The 14,572-nt window shown below is 42.1% G+C and overlaps 1 protein-coding gene across 1 annotated transcript; it reads right to left on the reverse strand.

Annotated features, from left to right (window-relative positions):
• LOC114659710 (signal-regulatory protein beta-1-like) lies at positions 1-14,193 on the reverse strand. The gene is made up of 4 exons (XM_028812332.2): positions 14,059-14,193; positions 9,007-9,360; positions 3,944-4,231; positions 1-515 (listed from the first exon to the last, which is right to left on the reverse strand). Exons 1-4 carry the CDS (start codon positions 14,111-14,113, stop codon positions 220-222), a joined length of 993 nt encoding a protein of 330 aa, XP_028668165.2. The 5' UTR covers positions 14,114-14,193; the 3' UTR covers positions 1-219.
• Between the last annotated feature and the right edge of the window lie 379 nt (positions 14,194-14,572).

Consider the following 14,572-nt stretch of genomic DNA (forward strand, 5'->3'; position numbering starts at 1 on the left):
AATTAAATTTACAAGACAGTAAAGTGAGCACAAAACGAAGGGGTTGGCTACTTTCTGAATGCACTGTCAGCTATTTAAGGATTAACAGGTTTATTAAAGCATCAAAAATTGTTAGCAGATTAATAACGATAAAGGCCGGCCGGCTAACTCTTTCGACGTGTAAGCCACGTCTTGTTACAGTTTGAGTCAGACATGCCACCGGCACTGTTGGTCACCCTCTTAGGTCATGACTCTGCCCGCTCCCTTTGGGCAACACTGAAGACAGTAACTGGCACGACAATGCAGCACTGCCGCCGAGGTAAGCTTCCTGAAGTCAACATGGATGTGGCAGATTGTGCTCAACGTGCCGTCCGTGTGGCTCCAGCTCTTCTCACAGCAGGATGGGAATGTGTGATTCCCAAGGGTCCAGGTGACTTGGATGTCTTCGGGGTAAAAGCCATCGACTCTGCATAAGTACTTGCCAAAGGTGGTGCTTGTAACATTTGTGCTTCTTTCAAGGCTTAGTTGTGGCATCACTTTAAAAAAAAACACAAAAAAAGGAGAAGATGAGTCATATGTTTGGAAACTTACAAAAAATATTAACATACGAAATTAGCTCATTAATATCATTTGTGACCTGTTGGGGGCGTAATAGCAGCTCATACCCCAGACATAATTGCATAGATAAGTCCCATGTTTAAAATGAAGGTTTTTATTTTAAAGAAATACCTTCAAACAATTCCCAAATGCAAACAATGCAACTATTTCTACCTTTTTCTTTTTGTTTGTCCATCCTCCACGGCCAAATCCAACTCTCCTGGGTGAGACAGAGTGGCTTTCTTTATGCCTAACTTCTGCTGCTATGACCAATGCACCCAAGAAGCACTTCCAGGTCAGGCATAGCCTCGCTAAACCGGGCAATGCTCCTTCCTACAGCTCCCCCTAGTGGCCGCCAAGAAACCCAGCAGGGTCACCCATTGGGACTACAACTCCCATGCAGCTCTGCAGGGGTGAACATGGGAGATCCACCAGAGCGATGCTGCCACCTAACACCCTGGGGGAGCACACAGCCCCATGGAGACTTCTCAGCTGAGTAAAGAACAATCTATCTTGGCCGTGGTGCCAGCCAATTGGTGTACTCTGTGGCACATTACATACTACTGTAAACCTTTCCAAAATATTGGTTTTGTTTGTGAGTTGCAGGAGAAGACGTTAGTTGTGAGAGAAATGAAAATGTTAAGGTGGATGTGTGGAGTTAAAAACAAATGACAGAATAAGAAATGAGACAAAAATGAGAGAGAGAGGTACCTAAGATAGATAGATAGATAGATAGATAGATAGATAGATAGATAGATAGATAGATAGATAGATAGATAGATAGATAGATAGATAGATAGATAGATAGATAGATAGATAGATAGATAGATAGATAGATAGATAGATAGATACTTTATTAATCCCAAGGGGAAATTCACATATTTCAGCAGCAGCATCCTGATAAAAAACAATATTAAATTAAAGAATGATAACAATGCAGGTAAAACAGACAATAGCTTTGTATGATGTAAATGTCTACTCCCCCAGGGTGGAACTGAAGAGTCACATAGTTGGGGGAGGAATGATCTCCTCAGTCTGTCAGTGGAGCAGGACGGTAACAGCAGTCTTTTGCTGAAGCTGCTCCTCTGTCTGGAGATGATCCTGTTCAGTGGATGCAGTGGATTTTCCATGATTGACAGGAGTCTGCTCAGCGCCCGTCGCTCTGCCACGGATGTCAAACTGTCCAGCTCCATGCCTACAATAGAGCCTACCTTCCTCACCAGTTTGTCCAGGCGTGAGGTGTCCCTCTTCTTTATGCTGCCTTCCCCAGCACACCACCACGTAGAAGAGGGTGCTCACCACAACCGTCTGATAGAACATCTGCAGCATCTTATTGCAGATGTTGAAGGACGCCAACCTTCTAAGGAAGTATAGTCGGCTCTGTCCTCTCTTGCACAGAGCATCAGTATTGGTAGTCCAGTCCAGTTTATCATCCAGCTGCACTCCCAGGTATTTATAGGTCTGCACCTTCTGTACACAGTCACCTCTGATGATCACGGGGTCCAGGAGGGGCCTGGGCCTCCTAAAATCCACCACCAGCTCCTTGCTTTTGCTGGTGTTCAGGTGTAAGTGGTTTGAGTCGCACCATTTAACAAAGTCCTTGAAGGTTCCTTGACATGTGATGAGGAAAGACAATGACTATGTGGGCAAAAGAGTGATAAAGATAGAAATACAGGGGGAAGAGGAAGGAAGCAAGGGAGGCCAAAATTGAGGTGGATGGATAAAGTGAAAGAAAATTTGAAGGAAGATGGCTTGACTGGGGAGAAGGGGCAGGGCCAAGCTGTTTGGAGAAGGTGGATCAGGCACATCAAACCCACCATAGAAGTGAGAAAAGAAGAAGAAAAAGAAGAGGTTCAAGGGTTTCAAAATTTAGATTATAATCAATGTCTTACAAAAGTATTCAGTGTCCCAAAGTTGGCAATGTGTATCACAGTGACACCCAAAACCAAGAGGTCAAAGGAATTGCTTGAAGAGTTTAGAGACAGGATTGTGTCAAAGCACAGATCTGCGGAAGGCTACAAAAAGATTACTTGCAGCATTGAAGGTTCCCAAGAGCACAAGTAGCTTCCATAATTCTTTAAATCGATGAAGTCTGGAACAACCTAATCCATTGAGAGAGAAGGACCATGGCAAGGGAGGTGACCAGGTCACTCTGGCTGAGCTCCAGAGAATCTTTATGGAGATGAAATAAGCTTTGTGAAGGACAATCATCACTGCATTATTTTCACCAATCTGGACGTTATGACGGAGTGGCCAGACAGAAGCCTCTCCCCAGTAAATGACAAATGGAAGTCCACTTGGAGTTTGCAAAAAGGCACCTAAAGGACATTCAGAGTTTGAGAAACAAGATTCTCTATTCTGGTGTTTCCCATCCTTTGTGGTGTTCCAACAGAAATTTTTACATGACTATGTGTTTGTGACCCACTGGGGCAGGGGCGGGGTGGTCCCCCCTCCACAAATTTAGCCTGACCCATCAATTAATCTATTAGTTTAGCGTGACCCACTGAGGGTTAGTTCCTCCTCTTGAATTCAGCCTGATCCCCCCAGTAATTTGAGAGTGATTCTCAAAGCGGCCAGGGGAGGGGTCCCGCAGGATAACCAGAGCATCACCATAGCTTTAGATGAATCAAGTGTGATCATCAGTGCATTTCCTCCTTGGTGTCTTGAGCACAATCATCACAGCAGGGATGGGGGAGGTCATCCATGATAGGCCACAAGCCACCTGCAATGCTGCCACTCTGAATCGAACAGTGAGGGGAAGGGCCGGAGTTTCGTCCGGGGTCTGCTGCCGCCTACCTGCAATGCCGCCACAGCCCATAGGTTGGAAAATGCTATACTCTAGTCTGATGAAATCAAGATTAGCGTATTATCTGAGGGAAACCAGAAACCATTCATCACCTTTGCAATACCATTCTAACAATAAAGCATGGTGGTGGCAGCAGCAGTGACTGGTAGACTAAAAAGTGGCAAAGGAAAGTTGAATCGAGCAAAGTACCAAGATATCGTTAAGGAAAACCAGAAAAATGATGAAGCACCCGGAAGTGCTTCCTGGGTGCACTGGTCATAGCAGCAGAAGTCAGGCATAAAGAAAGCCAATCCATCTCACCCAGAAGAGAAGCTTGCTGAGAGTTTTGGTGATGACATGAATAAGAGTGATAATATAAAATTGGTTGGACTGGCATGTTTCAGATTCTGCGTCTTCCACCCTAAAACATCTTTAAACACCCCAAAACACCTTTCAGGTGAGTTTTGAATTTCCCGATTGTGAAATGACATAATTTTCAAAAAACTGCATGTGAAATGAAACTTGTCTGTTTCGCTCCTCACCACCGACGCCGAAGCCCCCTTGTCTCCACGCACTCCATACCTGTAAGTACAGAGCTCAGGTTGAACGCTGCAGACAGACTTTCATTTTCACGGCTCTCCTTCCCACACTGGATGACCGACCGGATGTCATCTCTCTCAGTTTGCAGAGACAGACAGCTGGTGTGCAGGCTTCCATTTCTTGTCGAATTGAAGTGCTCCTGAGAAATGGCTTCGCCGTTTTTCAGCCAGATGAATTTAAAATCATCGACGTCATGGACTTCACAAATGAACTGCACGACGTTGCCCGCTTTTACTCGTCTTGCGGGTCCAATGATTGTCCCAGTCTTTCCTATGAAAAAAAAAAGGTTTTGTTAGAGTTTTGCCAACGAGGGAAAAGAATAAAGAATGGTGTCAGGTGAAGAAACATCTTAAGGAAGGGTACGTGTGATTTATGAACTTGCGTATTTGTGAAGGTGACATAGGACATGGCCTCTCTTTACTTTGTCTGTTTTGCTAACAAATATACTTGCTTTGATGGACAAACTAACATAATTGATACAGACCATAAAAGACAGACATATACGTACACCTACACTTAAACCATTATCCGATGAACTAGGCTGTAGGAAAATTTTACTTCTCAAAGGTTGATCTTTGGTGGCTCATCACACTTCACAGAGATTCTCATTTTGCATGGTATATTTTGTGTGATCTCATTCTAGTCTTCTTTAATTATCTTTGAAGACCTCACATTTTTGGCCTATTATTGGATTGATGCCTTTCTTCAAGGTGTCTTACAATATTTGAGATATGATTGGTTACAGCTCTTTCGATTTTCCAACTGAAGCACAGGCAGATGACGTGGTGACATGGTGTTAGAAGTGGGATTTGGACACACAAGCTCAAAGTCTTAACTACTATGCCACACTGCTTGTCTCTTCTAACTGGAACACAGAAATACAAATTGGACCAACTAATAGGATTATTCAGAATAAAGGATTGCCGCTTTGTAATCTTGGTAAAGTGTTTTCTTACGACCATCCATACATTTCACCACATATTAATGAACACACAAGGAGTTCCTGAGGAGTAGAGAAGAAGTGTACTGGTGCTGATATTTAAGAATAAGGGGGATGTGCAGGACTGTTGTAACTACAGGGGGTAAAATTGATGAGGCCACAGCATGAAGTTATGGGAAAGAGTAGTGGAAGCTCAGTTAAGAAGTGCGGTGATGATTAGTGAGCAGCAGTGTGGTTTCATGACAAGAAAGAGCACCACAGATGAGATGTTTGCTCTGAGGGTGTTGATGGAATAGTATAGAGAAGGCCAGAAGGAGTTGCATTGCGTCTTTGTGGACCTGGAGAAAGCATATTACAGGGTGCCTCGAAAGGAGCTGTGGTATTATATGAGGGAGTCGGGAGTGGCAGAGAAGTACGTAAGAGTTGTACAGGATATGGTATGTGGGGAGTGTGATGGAGGGAAGTGTGTGTAGGAGTGGCAGATGCCTTCAAGGTGGAGGGGGAATTACATCAGGGATTGGCTCTGAGCCGTTTCTTATTTGCAATGGTGATGAACAGGTTGACAGACGAAATTAGACAGGAGTCCCCATGGACTATGATGTTTGCTGATGACATTGTGATCTGTAGCGATAGTAGGGAGCAGGTTGAGGAGACCCTGGAGAGGTGGAGATGTGATCTAGGGAGGAGAGGAATGAAGGTCAGTAGGAACAAGACAGAATACCTGTGTGTAAATTAGAGGGAGGTCAGTGGAGTGGTGAGGATGTAGGGAGTAGAGTTGGCGAAGGTGTGTGAGTTTAAACACTTGGGATCAACAACACAGAGTAATGGGAATTGTGGAAGAGAGGTGAAAAAGAGAGTGCAGGCAGGGTGGAATGGGTGGAGAAGAGTGTCAGGAGTGATTTGTGACAGACGGATATCAGCAAGAGTAAAAGGGAAGGTCTACAGGACGGTAATGAGACCAGCTATGTTATATAGGCACTGACCAGAAAGCAGGAGACAGAGCTGGAGGCGGCAGAGTTAAAGATACTAAAATTTGCATTGGGTGTGATGAGGATGGATAGGATTAGAAATGAGGACATTAGAGGGTCAGCTCAAGTTGGACGGTTGGGAGACAAAGTCAGAGAGGCGAGATTGCGTTGGTTTGGACATGTGCAGAGGAGAGATGCTGGGTATATGGGGAGAAGGATGCTAAGTATAGAGCTGCTAGGTAAGAGAAAAAGAGGAAGGCCTAAGAGAAGGTTTATGAATGTGGTGAGAGAGGACATGCAGGTGATGGGTGTGACAGAAAAAGATGACGAGGACAGGAAGATATGGAAGAAGATGATCCACTGTGGCGACCCCTAACTGGAGCAGCCGAAGAAGAAGAAGATTACTGAGCACACAAGGCAATTACTTTGAAATTGCAAAAAAAAAAAACCACGTTAAGATGCTAGTTGGAAGATCAGAGCCCCTTGTATGACTTTGCTGAAATCTCCATTGAAACTCAAGAGGAGACCTTTGTGACAAGTCAAGGGTATTGTTTCTCAGGAGAAAAATCTGGGAGAGAGGAGAAAAAAAAAACAATGTCTCCTTTTGACTTCTTTCTGATCACATTGTTTTCAAGGAGAAACCCAAAAGATACTAATAAGATCTTTTTTTTGACATTTCATTCCTGTGAACGCACCTCAGAATGGAAATTAAGTTAACAGGCTGTAGGCCTGTACAGTATGGAGACTGGCGTTGCCTACAGCAGTGAGCTAAGCACTCCAAACTAGCACTGAAGTCTTCATGCCGCTTAACAGGTTCCACTAGATGGGAAATCTTTTGAGACAATTAAGTTCTCCTCTCTCGAGTGAAATGAAGTCAGAGAACCCTGGGTGGCCAGAGGAAGCTTTTGAAAGATATCCTCAAAGCATGCCATACAGAGGTTTGGATCAACCACATCAGATGGGAGACTCTAGCCAGGAAACATCTCCCAAGGTTATGAAAAACTGATCAGAAAGAGCCACCTCTCTGATGAGGCAGAGAGAGAAAAAGTTTGGACTCCTTAGCAATTTAAAGACAAACGTATGAATGTAAGTCAATGGTTATTCACAGTTTTGTAGTGATTTTGTTAGGGTTGGCTATAGAGCATTTCCTGTACACAAGTGGAAACATGGTGTGTCTGTGGTCACAGTGATAAAGTTATGACACTGATTAGTCAGTTTCCCTTGTTGCAAATGGTTGCTCTAATCTCTTTTTACAACAAAGAATAGCAGGAAGCAGTGATCCGCTTTTAATGAACTGAAGTTGTACCAGGGGCCAAACATCCATAGGAGGGTTTTTGCACAATTTACTACAGCAGCATGTTTACGAATGGAATAAAAATTGGAAAAATGGTTGAGCAAGTGTTAAACACGCAGAAGGAGCAGGATACCCATACATGTCTACTATTGAAAATAACACTGAGGCAAATCTGTACCGTAATTCTCATGAACTGATAAGTGACTATTGTCACGCATGTGCAATTACGGGACAGTCAAAGGGGTCCAATTCAGGGCATGAAAACATTGGGAAAAGGGCTAGTAAAGGTTATCATTGCCTTCTCTCTTTCATTGCAACAGAACCACAGAAGATTAAGTAACTTTACTCTCTTCCAGATGATCTCACTTCCCTCCCACCTTGAAGACTTCACTTCCGTCCCACCTCGATGACCTCACCCTACTTCCTGCCGCCTTAATATAAATTCTCAGTCTCTTCATTTAGCACTTGTCTTTTTGTTGTATAACAGTTTACAAGACCGGTTTCAGTCTTTTTTGACTAAACTGCCAGACAACATACGGGGCCATTCATTAAATCTTTATTTTTGTTTCTGCAATTATTCTACATTGGCGTAGTCAGCAGGATATTGCTCAGAAGATGACTGACGAGCAGGACCTGAACACTGTGTTGGAAAACATCATGGCCGAGCTTCATCGGGTGAAGCTACAGCTGGGGAAAAGAAAGTGAGGTCATCTGGAAGAGAGGAATGCTACTTAATCTCTTGTGGTTCTGTGGAAATGAAACAGAGAAGGCATTAGTACCCTTTATGAACTCTTTTTCTGATGTTTTGGACCCTTTGGCTGTCCCCTAAGTGCATGCGTGTGTGACACTATCAATGAAGTGGCAAATCATACATAAATCACTCATTGTTCTGTATATGGCATCAGTCACAACCCGCTTGGCCTTCATAAAGTAAAGTAGTTTCTTTGCATTTTTTTTTTGTGAATGTATTTGCATTGCATGATCAGTAATTTATTTAACTGTGCTCGAGGTAAATCATACCTATTTTGGAAGAAAATGCAGACAGTGAGGCATAGTGGTTAAGACAAACCCTGAGATTGTAGGTTCAGATCCCACTTCTAAAGCCATGTAGCCATGAGCAGACCCCTTTATCTGTCTGTGCTTCACTTGGAAAAACAAAAGAAATGTTGTAACCAACCTTGAATAAAGACATCAGTCCATTAATAACGGGGTTATGCTTCCCACAGGAGAGAGAAAAAAAGTGTGTGCTGAACTTTTGTCCTTCGTCGGTCTGGTTCAGGTTTGGGCAGCAGAAGACCGCAATATATATACTATATATATGGAGGCGTAAACAAACTTGTGGAACAGTGAACCTAGAGCATTGACAAGCAAGGTAACTTTGTTGAAAAACGATGTTTCTGTATGGTCTCCACTGTAATTGTAGTGCATTTTAGATACAGGGTGCAGATATTTTTTAACCTACCCTTATATAATGCTGTCATTTACATTTTAAGTGACCAGCAAGAGTACCTATTAAACTTATCAGTGGCAAAACTTGTATCACTTCTTAAGAACATTCACAAAATACTCTCAGTGGCAACTGTTACTCAACTTTGGGCCATAAATTGGCAATTATATGAGGTGTGGCTTCAGTAGTGGCCAAATATAAGAACAGGTAATGTAGAAACGGAAATTTTTAAAATTTCATTTCCATTTGTGGATATGTCTCTGATTAAGAGATCAGTTGCTTTAAAAAGCATTGCCGCATTTACGTCCAATGCCAATGGTACCCCATCTGCATTTGCTCAACTTTATTACCAATATACACGAAATGAAAAGGATTCCAAATGAAGCTCATGCATACCTTTGACTCTCAGGTAGGTTCCTTTCCCAGAGATATTGTGCAGCTTGCCATCACCACCGCCATATGCCACACAGTAATACGTGCCTGTATCCGTAAAGGTGATGTTGGTGATGTGTAAAGCGTAATTGATAGTGTGGCATTTCAGCGCCCAGTCCATTCTGGGGTCATTGCTCTCATGGGCCTCAGGCCGCTGCGAGAAGACGTGTGTTTTCTTCACGATGTCCTGTCGGTGCCATTTCACTTTACTGGGTGTGGTGTCTCCTGTCACAAAGCAGTTTAGGATGACTTCACTGTCTTTCTGTGCTGCCAGAGATTCGGGAAACTGCTTGACTTGCCAGAGTGAAAAGGAAACATCTGCATGCAAATAAAAAGAACAGTAGATGTTTTTAGTTTGCACTTCATGATTTTCTTTATAACTCAATCACATTTGCTTTATTACATTTAAGGGAATTGTTCCATGTAGCAGGGAACACATGATAAGAACCAATACAGAAATGGACAGTAAACACTAGATATGGACTCACCATGGAATGGACACCAGACAACTGTTCAGATATTTATGGTGATCATAACCATTAGTTTTGAATGCTTTGAAATCTCTTCTGTTTTTTTGTGCTCATCACCTTCTGTCTATTCAGCATGAAAATACCAACACATATGACATAACGTTTAACTCATCTTCATGTCTAGCGATGTAAGACTTTGACCATTTTTTGGAGTTCCCACCTATGAGACCCAGAAAAACTTAAATGTTAGGTCATTTTTGACCATATTTTGTGCAGGAAATTAAGGTTAGCATCATGTCTGAAGGAAACCAGACACCACTCATCATCTGTGCCGTACCATTCTAAGGATAAAGCATGGAGGCAGCAGCAAGGACTGGAGGACTATAAAGGGTTGAAGGAAAGTGGAATGAAGCAAAGTGCTGAGGTGTATGTTCATCGATACAGTGTTGGCAACAGAGTGAATCGTTATTTGTTGCTGAGCTAATGAACATTAACAAGAATGATGTAACTTATCTTCCTGGGTAGCAACATGGAAGAGCAAAGTTGAGTTACTGCTCAAAGGTTGATCTTTGATGAGATTTCACAGAGAATTTCATTTAGTACGGTATATTTTGTGAGATCTCATTCTAGTCTTCTTTTAATCTTTTTCAAGACTTCACATTTTTTTTTTACCTATTACCTATTATATAATATACCAATGGGTGGCATGGTGGTGCATTGATAGCGCTGCTGCCTCGCAGTAAGGGACACAGGTTCGCTTCCCGGGTCCTCCCTGCGTGGAGTTAGCATGTTCTCCCCATGTCTGTGTGAGTTTCCTCCCACAGTCCAAAGACATGCAGATTAGGTGTATTGGTGATTCTAAATTCTCCCTAGTGTGTGCTTGGTGTGTGTGTGTGTGTGTGTGCCTTGCGGTGGGCTGGAGCCCTGCCCAGGGTTTGTTCCTGCCTTGCACCCTGTGTTGGCTGGGATTGGCTCTAGCAGCCCCCGTGTCCCTGTGTTTGGATATAGCAGTTTGGAAAATGACTGACTGACTAATACACCAGTTATACAACTGATCCCTTCATTTAAGAATCAATTTTGTCACAGATGTTGCTCCTAGAATTCCCTTAAAGCAGGGGTGTCGAACTCCAGACCTGGATGGCCGCAGTGGCTACAGGTTTTCATTCTCACCCTTTTCCTAATCAGTGAGTAGTTTTCACTGCTAATCAACTCCTTTTCCCTTCATTTCAATAGCCCTGTTTTTAAGGATTCAGTCCTCTGAATTGATTTGTTTCTTCACTAAATGGCAGCCAAACAGAAATGAGACGTGAGACGAGCCAACAGATGGCCAGCTAAACTGGAATTTCAAACTCCAAACAATTTCACTCCAAACAGTCTCTTAATGGGAAGCTGATTCTTGCTTTTAATTAAGCCCGTTATTTAATTCAATGGCTTGTTGCTGCTCTCATTCTGCCACAGCAGACATTTCCAAATTTGTTGATTTTTCTGTTTTTTCTAAGAACACCGACAACATGTTTTGGTGATCTGAGTGATCAACCTTACTGAGAAGTTCACCTTTCTTTATTTTCAGATATTGAGTGATGGGCACAGGTGAGCTGGTCATATGGTGGCTTGTTTGATGTCTCATTATTGTTTGGCTACTAATTAAGGAAAAAGAGACAATTAAGGGGCCTGAGTCAAGTTAATTAAAACTAAAGCAAAAGAAGTTAATTAGCAGTAAAAACGGCTCACTAATGAAGAAGGTGGTTAGAATGAAAACATGCAGCCACTGCGGCCCTCAAGGACCAGAGTTCAACACCTGTGCCTTAAAGGAACAGCATAGACAAAAAGGAGACATTAGGTGCAACTGAGACAAAAGGAATTAAGAATTGAGAATATGGTTTGAAAAGTATGGGATATTTGGTGAGATCTCTTTCTATTCTTGTTTTAAGCTCTTTCAAGACTTGTACAGTAATCCCTTGCTATATCGCGCTTCGTCTTTCGCGGCTTCACTCTATCGTGGATTTTATATGTAAGCATATCTAAATATATAACGCGGATTTTTCGCTGCTTCGCGAGTTTCTGCGGACAATGGGTCTTTTTACTTCTGGTACTTGCTTCCTCAGTTGGTTTGCCCTGTTGATTTCATACAAGAGATGCTATTGGCGGATGGCAGAGAAGCTACCCAATCAGAGCACACAGTTAAGTTCCTGTGTGCTGCTGATTGGCTCAGCGACGGAGTGTTGCATTAACCAGGAAGTCTAATCTCACTCATTCAGCATTAACGTGCTCCTGCTACTGCTTCAGGGGCCGTGTCCAAGCGGCAACAGAAGATGCAAATGATTGCAGAAAAGGTAAAAGTTTTGGATATGTTGAAGGAAGGAAACAGCTACACCGCTGCAGGACACCATTACAGCATAAATGAGTCCACGATTCTTTTTATTTAAAAAGGAGGAAAAGCATATAAGATCTGCGGCCGCAGTGTCCTTTAACCAGGGCGCAAAACGAGTTGCAAGTGGACGTGATAAGGCAGGAGTCTGGATGGAATCTGCTTTAGGGATTTGGATTGAAGAGTGCTGGAAGAAGAACAACGGCGGTGCTACACAGTCACCTGAAGAGGCTCCTTTAGAAGAGCTGTAACGCTCTTTGTTGTGCAGTAAAATTAAACTCATCGTTATCGGACAAGTCGTTGTGTCATTGTTGGTGAGTAACCATAATTAATTATTAACGTACAGTACTTATTACATGTACATAGTTTAGTGTCACTGTACACACATTTTACTGTATACAATTTTTCTTGCATTGTACGTATTTATTGCTGGTGGCCTGTCTGTCGTAATGGCTGTAACATATGTGATATCGGAGACGCTCGATATCTTTAAAATAATATTTAGGTTTTACTGTATGTAAACTGTGTTTACATACATAATTTCAATGAATCTTACCTAATATCTAAGAGAATACAAAGGGTTTATGCTGTATAATTGTGCGTGAAATGTTTATAATAGTGTGGGAGAGTTTATAAGGGCTTAAAATATATAAAAATAAGCATATGAACATATGGTTTCTACTTCGCGGATTTTCTTATTTCGCGGGTGGCTCTGGAACGCAACCCCCGCGATGGAGGAGGGATTACTGTATTTTATTGGACTGATGCCTTTATCCAGGTGACTGACAACATTTGAGAGATGTTTGGTTACATTCCTTTTATTTTTCCGAAGGGAGTACAGGCAGGTGAAGTGACTCGCTCATGGTCACACATGTGGTGTCAGTAGTGGGATTTGAATACACAAACCTCAAGATATGAAGTCCAAACCTTTAACCACTTTGTCACACTGCCTGCCTTTTCTTTTAGAATGAGCCTGACCTAACTGGAGCACAGCAATACAAAATTAGAGCAACTAATAGTATAATTCAGAAGCAATGACTATAGCATTGTAATCCTAGAGCTGTGTTTTATTACTACCACCCTTACATTTGCTGAGCACACCATGCAAATACTTTCAAATTACTAAAATAAATGTCACAACACTGCTTGGAAACTCTTAGCCCGTTGTGTGACTTTGCTGAGGTCTCCACTGAAACTCAAGAGGAGACCCATGTGATGATTCAAGAGTAATTATTTTCTCAGGAGAAAAATCTGACAAAGCTGGAGACCAAAGACAAGGTCTCCATTTTCTTTCTTTCTGATCTCATTGTCAGTGAGGAGAAACCTAAAAGATGTTAAGGATTTCTGATTTGTCATTCCTTTGGGATGAATCCGTATTCCTGTTCAAACACATTCCAACAAAACTTCTGAAACTTCAAACCAGAGGGAATGCATTGAAAAAACAATTTATGATAGAGAAGGGTAAAATACTGTACCTAAAAAGAACATCATGGATGACCACATATAGGACATAAGAACTGGATGGGATTTTGGGGTTCATGAAGTCGATTCCCCTTGGCAATATGTAAAATTAATTAAACAGAATAAAATTTTTAGTTCATAGAGGATGCTGAATACAAATCAAGGCACATTATACTCTGTAATGCAGAAATGCAAATAACCAAAATTATGACTTGTTATTACACACAAATAAGGATTTCACTGTCTTATGTACCTATGACTAAACTATTCTTACTAGTTGATTTTTTATTGTTAAACTTGACTTGCTTGTATGGAATGTTATATAATTTTAATAAAATCAATAAAACGCATTGCTAGTAAAATTCACACGAGTGCTGATTGAGGGTCGCACCACCGATTCGTATGGTGTCGGTGGACTCATAATTTAATATGTGGATGGGAGGTTTAGGCCTTTCATGACACTATTGCACCATTCATATTAAAAAGGTCCTGTCCAGTGACCACCTGACCCCAAGAGGCTGATCATTAGGGGGGGACATGAAACACCTTGGATGTGGTGCAAGGCTCATCATAAAACAAAAGCCTGGCACAGAAATCGGCTCAGTTCGGATCTTTCAGCTTTCACCTAATGGAGTCTAACTTAGTCTTAGTCTTTAGTCTAACTCTGTTGTGTGAATGAGTCTGAAATTCAATTTTACGACAACTTAAACTTCTTACCTGGAAAAGTGAAGAAGAACAGGATAACGAGGCCGACTTTGAATATGCAACACATCCTCTTGGGTGCATCAGAAAAGGAGCAGAAATGAAGTGTGCTGCATCTGCACAGAAAGTTCAAAAAAGGAAGAGACCTGGGGACTTACCATGCAGAAACAGAGCAACAATTAGTTCAGCATTCAAGAAAAAAAAAAAAAATATATATATATAAAGATTACCAGCACTGATAGGGAGATAAACATCATGCTGTGCAAGTAACTGGGGAGATGGAGGAGATAAAATGGCTTAGAAGGAAGGGAGGCCAAACATAAGAAATATGAACAGTAATTAAGTTTGCTTCAATTTATTGCACACTTCCTTTGGAGGGGGTCAAAGTGCTATAAGCATTTATAGTGCCCTCCATAAGGTTTGGGACACAGACACGTGGACAGGGTCCGCTCACACACACACACAGCCACACACTTACACAGGGCCCATTTGCCGTTGCCAGTTAATGGTTTTCTGCTTATGCAGAACC

This window comes from Erpetoichthys calabaricus, chromosome 10 (assembly GCF_900747795.2).
Source record: "Erpetoichthys calabaricus chromosome 10, fErpCal1.3, whole genome shotgun sequence".
NCBI lineage: Eukaryota > Metazoa > Chordata > Cladistia > Polypteriformes > Polypteridae > Erpetoichthys > Erpetoichthys calabaricus.

What these genes read in the sequence shown, in the direction of transcription:
- LOC114659710 (XM_028812332.2), bottom strand. Translation starts at nt 14,113, where the DNA reads ATGTGTTGCATATTCAAAGTCGGCCTCGTTATCCTGTTCTTCTTCACT. An exon ending in GTTCTTCTTCACTTTTCCAG is followed by an intron (nt 9,361 to 14,058) that starts GTAAGAAGTTTA and finishes ATTTGCATGCAG; the next exon opens with ATGTTTCCTTTTCACTCTGG. An exon ending in CCTGAGCTCTGTACTTACAG is followed by an intron (nt 516 to 3,943) that starts GTATGGAGTGCG and finishes TTTTTTTTAAAG; the next exon opens with TGATGCCACAACTAAGCCTT.